The 8,042-nt window shown below is 69.9% G+C and overlaps 1 protein-coding gene across 1 annotated transcript in view; it reads left to right on the top strand.

Annotated features, from left to right (window-relative positions):
• Positions 1-714: 714 nt before the first annotated feature.
• The window catches only part of LOC118157803 (genetic suppressor element 1-like), a gene marked incomplete at its 5' end in the record, with an annotated part of 7,867 nt that continues 539 nt past the window's right edge, over positions 715-8,042 (top strand). Inside the window, 13 exon segments of the mRNA XM_035312282.1 lie at positions 715-896; positions 1,007-1,204; positions 1,411-1,602; positions 1,719-2,041; positions 2,469-2,793; positions 4,485-4,638; positions 4,640-5,075; positions 5,454-5,566; positions 5,696-5,966; positions 6,103-6,210; positions 6,311-6,676; positions 6,990-7,262; positions 7,520-7,623. Coding sequence (XP_035168173.1) covers positions 715-896; positions 1,007-1,204; positions 1,411-1,602; positions 1,719-2,041; positions 2,469-2,793; positions 4,485-4,638; positions 4,640-5,075; positions 5,454-5,566; positions 5,696-5,966; positions 6,103-6,210; positions 6,311-6,676; positions 6,990-7,262; positions 7,520-7,623 — 3,045 coding nt within the window.

Raw genomic sequence — 8,042 nt, 5'->3', positions numbered from 1 at the left:
CCCCCCCCCCCCCCGCCACATCCCCAGGCTGCCATCAGGAGAGGAAGGCAGCAAGCAGAGGCGGAGGGGAAGGAGGGGTGGGGGGGGGGGACACGCCGGCTAATTAAGAAGCATCGTTAGCGGTTCTCTCCTCTCCTCTCGCGTGTTACCAGCAGATTCCCGGGGGGATTACGCCACTTGGAAAGACTAATTAAACCACCAAGCGGGGAGGCGACGGGAGGGGACGGGGAGAAGCCGAAAGAGGGGGTGGAAGGAACAAAACGAAATCCCCGGGGCGCTCCGAAGGGGCGCGGGGTGCCCGGGTGCCGCCCGCCCCGCCGTGTGTCCCCCCCCCCCTCCCCGCGTCCCCTCGGCCTCCTCTTCCCAAGTGACCCCGGAGGAATATAGGTTAACCGAGCGTGCTTTATTGTCTGGCAGAGCCGCGCTCGCAGCGTGACGCCCCGAGACGGGGGGGGGGGAGGTAATTAGAGCAGAGCCTGGTCGCGCACAATGAGCCCCGATGCGCTCGGCGGGGGCTGCCGGGGGGATGCCCTTTGTGCCGCCTGCGGTCACCTTGGGACCGTCCCCGACGGCCGGGGGGGGGGAAAGGGGGGCGCATGGGGGGGTGCCGGGGTTCCCCCGGGGGGAGGTAAAAAGGGGCCCCCCCCGGCCCCCCACCCCCGGGGGGGCCCCCCCCGCCCCCAAAGCCCCCCCCCCCCCCCCTTTCCCTTCCAGCAAGAAGCGGGGTCGCGAGGCAGCAGCAGCAGCAGCAGCCGTGAGCGCCTCATTTCCGAGCCCCCCCTGGCGCAGGAGAAGGCGGGGGGCCCCTCGGTCCCCTCGCACCTCCTGGGGACGCCGTACTCCTTCGGGCTGCCCCCCAGCTCCGTGGTCCAGGACTCCCGCTTCCCACCGCTCAAGTGAGTCCGCAGGCGACGGGATGGACGCGGGATGCGGGTGCCCCCCCCCCCCCATCCAAGGCTGGGGGGACGTCTCCCTGCTCCTCACCGTCCCCTTTTCTCCCCGGCAGCCTGCAGCGCCCCGTCCACCACGTGGTGCCCCCCAGCGCCGTCACCGAGGACTACCTGCGCAGCTTTCGGCCCTACCACACCGCCGAGGACCTCCGCATGTCCTCCCTGCCCCCCCTCGGCCTCGACCCGGCCACGGCGGCCGCCTACTACCACCCCAGCTACCTGACCCACCACCCCTTCCCGCACCCTGCCTTCAGGTGGGCATCGCCCCGTCCTTACCAGCGGGGTGACCGGGGGAAGGATGAGCCCTGCTGTCCGAAGGGCTCGGACCCCCCCCTTCTCCGTGCCCCTCACCTGGCACAAAGCTCCTGTGCCGCGAGCTGCAACCCCCCGGGATGGGATTTCCCGGGACGCTTTGGGGTTTTGTGCCCCGCTGAGCATCCCTTTCCCCCCCTCCTCGCAGGATGGACGACTCGTACTGCCTGTCGGCGCTGCGCTCCCCCTTCTACCCGCTGCCGGCGCCGGGCTCGCTGCCCCCCCTGCACCCGTCGGCCATGCACCTGCACCTCTCGGGCGTGCGGTACCCCGGCGAGCTGTCGCACTCCTCGCTCTCGGCGCTGCAGTCGGAGCGCATCTCCAGCCTCGCCGCCGAGAGGTGAGCGGCCACGGGGGCGGCCGCCGCCGCGGGGCTAACACGGGAGCCCCCCCCGGGGGATGCTAACGGGCACCCGCGTGGGGGGGGGGCGGTATTTTTTTGGCTCTTCTCCGCAGGCTGCAGATGGACGAAGAGCTGCGGCAGAGGGAGAGGGAGCGCGAGAGGGAGAGGGAGAAGGAACGGGAGCGGGAAGCCGACCGGGAGCGGGAGAAGGAGCGCGAACGGGAGCGGGAGCGCGAGAAGGAGCTGGAGAGGGAGCGCGAGAAGGAGCGGGAGCGGGAGCTGGAGAGGCAGAGGGAGCGCGCCCGCGAGAAGGAGCTGAGCATGGTGAAGGCCATGGAGAGCCCCTTCCTGCCCATGGCCGAGCTGCACGGGCTGCGGGGCCACCCGGCCGAGGAGCGGGGCAAGTCTTCGGAGCCGCTGGCACCCGGCAGAGCAGGTAACGTCCCCGCGGGTGGCGGCGGGGCCTGTGCCCTTGTCCCCTTTCCCCTTTCCAGACGGCAAAGCCGAGGGGGTCGGGGACCGTCTGAGTGGCGGGGACCAGCTCGGGCTGCAGCCCGGCTGTGCCGGCTGCCAGCTCGCCGTGCCAAAAGCCCAGCTGCTGCGGCGTGCTCAGCGGGGCCGCTCCGGAGCGCCGGGGCTGTTGGAGAGGCGCCGCGGTGTTTGTGCCGCCTGACTTCACCCGGGCACGCCAAGCAGCTGGGCTGGCAGCGGGCGGGCAGCCCCCTGCGCGGCGCCGGGGGGAGAGGGGGCTTCGGGCTGGCAGCTCCCGTTACCTTGTACCTGCGGGGCTGCTCCCCCGCAATGCCAGGCGGGGTTTGGCGTGCGCCCTCCCAACGCTCCGGCTCCCCTTTGTGCCCCCCCAGAGAAACTCAAGGACTCGGTGCTGGCCACGCCGAAGCCCATCCAGCACCCGCTGCACCAGCCGCCGGCCTCGCACCACCCCGTGCCCAGCCTCATCCCCAACCACAACGTGTTCCCCCTGCCCGGCAGCAGCGCGGCCACGGCGCTGCTCATCCACCGCACCAACGAGGAGGAGAAGTGGCTGGCGCGGCAGCGCCGGCTGCGCCAGGAGAAGGAGGACCGCCAGTCCCAGGTCTCCGAGTTTCGGCAGCAGGTGCTGGAGCAGCACCTCGACATGGGGCGCACCCCGAGCCAGCCCGAGCCCGAGCACCGCCCGGAGAACCCCAGGTAGGGCTCCTGCTGTAAACCCTGCCCAGAGCAGCCTCTCCAAATTAATCTCGACCCCTCTCCGAGGACGGAGGTCGCCCCTTTCTGCGATCCCTTCTCCCGTTTTTTCATCCTCCCTGACATCTCGTGGGGTTTTCCCATTCCTGCTGCCGCGGCTGCGCGCCCCCCAGGAGCTGGCTCAGGCTCCCCATTAGCTAGCTGAGAACCCCCCCCCTCACCTCTCTCCCACCCGCCGGGCCAGCAGAAGCAGATCCTTTTGCCCGGTGCCAGCAGGTCCCCGCCGCGCGGTGCCAGCCGGGCCGGCTGTGCTGGCAGCTCCGGCCATCGCCGGTGCCCGACATCTGCGCGGCGGCAGGCGGCGAGCCCGGGAGGTGGCCGGGGGCCAGCGGCGAGCGGCCAGGTGCTGCCGAGGCGGCGGCACCGCTAATTGCAGCTCGCCCTCTAGCACAGCCCTCGCCCCCAAAGCTGCTCCCCCGCAGCGTGCCGATGCGAGGGGGGCACCCCCTTTGTGTTCTCCCCCCCCTCCCCGGTTTGATGCGGGGTTTTTCTCGCTCGGTTGCTGAGCCCTCCCGGCAGCGCAGGCTCATCCGGGCGGCTGTGCTGCTGGCTTCCATTGTTATTTTTGGGTGTCGAGGGGATTAGCGCAGCTAATCGAGTATAACAAGGAGCGGATTGCGGGGCTGCATAATGGCAAGTGCCTGCTGCAGCCGCCCGCCCCGAGCCGCGCGTCCCTCTCCGAAGCGGGGAGGAGAGAGCAAGGTCACCCTGGGCACGGCAGCGCGCGGGGGCGGGTGTCCCCGTCCCCAGCCCCACTCTGCTCTTCCCGTCCCTGTCCCCGAACCAGCACCCCCGGGGGCTGCCCGTGTCCCCACAGCCGGTCCGTACGTCACCGAACGGCCCGGCGGGGAGGGACAGGGACCGATTTTGGCCAGGGCAGGGGATGCTTTCGGTCGGAGGCGCCGCGGGTGCCTCGTGCCGGGGCTCGGTGGAGCTGTGCCACGGCTGGCGGTGCTGAGCCGCGCGCTGCTGCGCTGCGCAGAGGGCCGGGGCGCTCGAGCGGAAAAGCGTTAAGCGCCCAGCTCCGGCGCATGAAATATTTATCCTGCTAACAGGTCTGCTCCTCCCCGGGGTGCTTAGGGGCGGTTTTGCCGGGGTGTCCGTCTTCGTGCGGCGAGAGCAGGGCGCTGCGAGCTGCCTTTGCTGTCCCAGCCCCATGGTGGGGTCCAGCCTGGGGTCCCCCGGCGCACCGACCTGGCTGTGGGAGCTGTGCTGGGGGGTGAGGACGTGGGCAGCCTCCGCGTGTCAGCTGTGGTGACAGCGTCCCTGGGGGGGGACAGCCCAAAGTCTGCCCCTTGTCCCTCTGGGCTGTGGCGCGGGGGGGGATGAGCATGGCGCAGCGGTGCCGGGGTGCTCCCTGCCTCTGCAGTCAGCCCTGCGGCCCCACGTGCACCAAACTCCATTCCCAAACCCATCTGGGTTGGCCTAACTAGTGCATTTCTCCCCCAAAATCTGCTTGCGGCCAGGGTTTGGTTTTTCTTTCTGGGTACAGCATCCCGCTCCCCACCTCTCCATCCCACCCCTCACCTCTCCATCCCGCCCCTCACCTCTCCACCCCCCTCCCCACCTCTCCACCCCCCTCCCCACCTCTCCACCCCGCTCCTCACCTCTCCATCCCTCTCCTCTCCCCGCAGGTCAGGACCAAGCCGCCACGAGCCGAGCGTCCGGGAGCCGGGGCAGCACTTCGGCGGCCCGCCGCCGCTCATCTCCCCCAAACCCCAGCACCACCCCATCACCACGTCCCTCTGGAACCCCGTCTCCCTGATGGAGAGCCCCCCCCGACCCTCCCCGGCGCCTCCCCGAGCCCCACGCCCTCCACGGCCACCCGGCCCCCTTCGAGCCCAGCCGCCAGGGCATCCCCCTGGTGAAGGTGGAGCGGGTCTTCTGCCCCGAGAAGCTGGAGGACGGGGCGAGGAAAAGGGAGGCGCTGGAGAAAGACCCCCCGCCGCGGGAGCCCGGCGCCCCCGAGCACGGGGGCTTCGCCCACGCTCCCTTCCTGGCCGAGCTGGAGAAATCCACGCAGAGCATCCTCAGCCAGCAGAGACCCCCGTTAGCCCCAGCCGCCCCCTTCGGCGAGGCCGCCAAGCCCAGCTCGCCCTACAGAGCCCCCCCGCCCCGCGCCCAGGACCCCATGTACATCTACGACGAGTTCGTGCAGCAGCACCGCAGGCTGGTCAGCAAGCTCGACCTGGAGGAGCGCCGGCGGAGGGAAGCCCGGGAGAAAGGTGAGGTGGGGGCTTTGCGGGGCGCTGGGAGCCCCCTCGGGGGCACCGGGACCCCCGGTGGGGGCGGCCAGGGGGTTCCCCGGGGATGCCGGCAGCCCAGCACGGTGGCCGGCCCGCGGGCGTGCGGTGCGACAGCTCCTGAAAGCCCAAATCAGAGCGGCTCGGTTAATCCTCCGCTGGAGACACGGCCAATTAATAAATGATGAACCCAGGCTAATAAGCTGCTTAAATATTAATAGGGCCGGGCGAGCCGGGAGGAGGCCACGGAGCCCGGTGTGGGGCTGGCGTTGCCGTGCCCTCTGCGGCGGGGATGGGGCGGCTTCCTGGGGTCCCAGCGTGCCCCCCCAGGGCTGACGCCAGCCTCTCCCCCCTCCCCAGGTTACTACTACGACCTGGACGACTCCTGCGACGACAGCGACGAGGAGGAGGTGCGGGCACATCTCCGGTGCGTGGCCGAGCAGCCCCCGCTGAAGCTGGACACGTCCTCCGAGGTACGGCCACGGCACTCCGGGGATGGGATGGGGATGGGGATGGGACGGGGACCAGGATGTGGACCGGGACGGGGACAGTGCTGTGCCAGTCTGGAGGTAACCCTGCTCCGCTCTCCCCTGGCGCCCCAGAAGCTGGAGTTCCTGCAGCTCTTCGGCCTCACCACGCAGCAGCAGAAGGAGGAGTTGCTGAGCCAGAAGCGGCGCAAGCGCCGGCGGATGCTGCGGGAGAGGAGCCCCTCGCCGCCCACGGTGCAGAACAAGCGCCGCACGCCCTCACCGCGCCTCCCGCTCTCCACCCGCTACAGCCCCGACGAGATGAACAACAGCCCCAACTTCGAGGAGAAGAAGCGGTTCCTCACCATCTTCAACCTCACGCACATCAGCGCCGACAAGAGGAAAGGTAACAGCCATGCCCCGCGCCGAGCTCCGCGCCTCCCCTCTCCTCCTGCCTCGGGGGTGCCACGCCGCCCCACGGGGGCCGGGAGCTCGCCCCGCTGAGCAGAGGCTACACTAAACCTCAGCTTCCCATGCGGCAGACAAGGAGAAGCTGGTGGAGATGCTGCAGGCCATGAAGCAGAAGACCACGCCGGGCGCCGTGGTGGTGAAGAGCTCGCCGCGGGACAGCCCCAGCGGCCCCGCCGTCGGTGAGCCCCTCTGTCCCTTCCTCGTGGCCGGCCGGGAGCATCCCTGCGCGCCATCAGGGACGCAGGGCAAGGTTTTCCAACCCCGTTCCTCCTCCCGCAGAGCCGTCGGTGCAGCCGCTGCTGCTGGACCCGGATAAACCCGTGGGCATCGCCGGCGCCGTGCCCGAGAAGCCGGTGGATTCGGGGCGCTTGGAGCAGCTGCGAGCCCCGGAGCTCCCCAGGGCCAAGGAGCCGGCCGCCGTGCCCGCCGAGAAGCCCCGGCTGAGCGACGGGCACCCCGGGAAGAAGGCGCTGAGCATCCTCAGCTACGTCCGGGGCCCCCTGCCCAAGGACATCCCGGTGCCGCTGTCCCACAGCGTGAACGGCAAGAGCAAGCCCTGGGAGCCCTTCATCGCCGAGGAGTTCGCCCACCAGTTCCACGAGTCGGTGCTGCAGTCCACCCAGAAGGCGCTGCAGAAACACAAAGGTGTGCAGGGAGCGGGTATCCCGTGGGGGGTGGACACGGGCAGGAGACCCCCCCCCCCCCCGAAACCTCCCCAGTGGGTTGGCACCACCCAGGGCGCATCCTTGCGGGACAATCGGCCCGTAACCCCACTCCTGGAGCATCCCGGTGGATGGTCAGGGGATGGCACGGCTCCTGTGGTTACAGGGGGAGGGTAAAAGGGCTGGGAAAGCGCGGCCGGTTCGCCACCCACCCCCTGAATTCCAACGCACAGGAGTGAGGCAAATAAAAGGGGAGCGGGCGCCGGCGGGCGGGGGCTGACGCTCGGTGCCCGCAGGGGGGACGGCGGCGCTGACGGCGGAGCAGAACCACAAGCTGGACGCCTCCATCCACTACAACATCCCCGAGCTGCAGGCTTCCAGCCGCCTGGCCCCGCACAACGGCACGGCCGAGGGGCCCCTGCCCCACCGGGCGCTCGCCCCACTGCCGCGGGACTCGGCCTCCGAGGAAGAGGAGGAGGAAGAAGAGGAGGAGGAGGAGGAGGAGTGCCCCAGGCCCAAGTGGCAAGGGATCGAGGCAATTTTTGAGGCTTACCAGGAACATATAGAAGGTAGGGAATTTTGCTGCTTTATGGAATAAACAAGGGTGGGGATGGGGGCTGGGGGGGGGACGCGTTGCTGTGCACGGACCCGGAGAACCCATCCTGGGTTCCTGGCCAGCTTTGTCCCCAGACCTCGTTTCCCTGCCCGGTTTAGGGAGCAACGTGCTGGCGTTGGGGCTGGAGGAGGCTGTGCCCTCCCCGGGAGGACGCGGGTGGCGGCAGGGAGCTGGGTTTTGGGGCGCTCAGCCCGTCCCCGTGCCTTGCAGAACAAAACCTGGAGCGCCAAGTGCTGCAGACCCAGTGCCGGCGGCTGGAGGCGCAGCACTACAGCCTGAGCCTGACGGCCGAGCAGCTTTCGCACAGCATGGCGGTGAGTGGGGGGCACCTGGCCTCTGCCATGCTCCTGTCCTCCTGCAATGTCCCCATCCTGTGGGGCATCCATGGTCTGCGGTGCCCCCAGCCTCTGCAGGACCCCATCCTCCTTTGGTGGCCCCATCCTTCTGCTGCGCCCCCATCCCCTTGCTGCGCCCCCATTCCCCTACAGCGTCCCCGTTCTCTGCACTGCCTCCATCTCGCTGTGATGCCCCCAAGCTCCCTCGGTGCCCCCATCCTGCCGTGTCCCCGTCCTCCCGTGGTGCCTCCATCCTCCAGTTCCCCATCCTCCTGTGGTGCCCCCAGCCTCCTGCGATGCCCCCATTCCCCTACAGCGTCCCCATTCTCTGCTCTGCCTCTATCCTCCCCTGGTGCCCCCGTCCTCCCCTGGTGCCCCCGTCCTCCCCTGGTGCCCCC

Source organism: Oxyura jamaicensis (genome assembly GCF_011077185.1).
Source record: "Oxyura jamaicensis isolate SHBP4307 breed ruddy duck chromosome 11 unlocalized genomic scaffold, BPBGC_Ojam_1.0 oxy11_random_OJ72959, whole genome shotgun sequence".
NCBI classification, from domain to species: domain Eukaryota; kingdom Metazoa; phylum Chordata; class Aves; order Anseriformes; family Anatidae; genus Oxyura; species Oxyura jamaicensis.
Note: the sequence above shows the minus strand (reverse complement) of the source record. Positions and strands in the feature narration are given on the sequence as shown.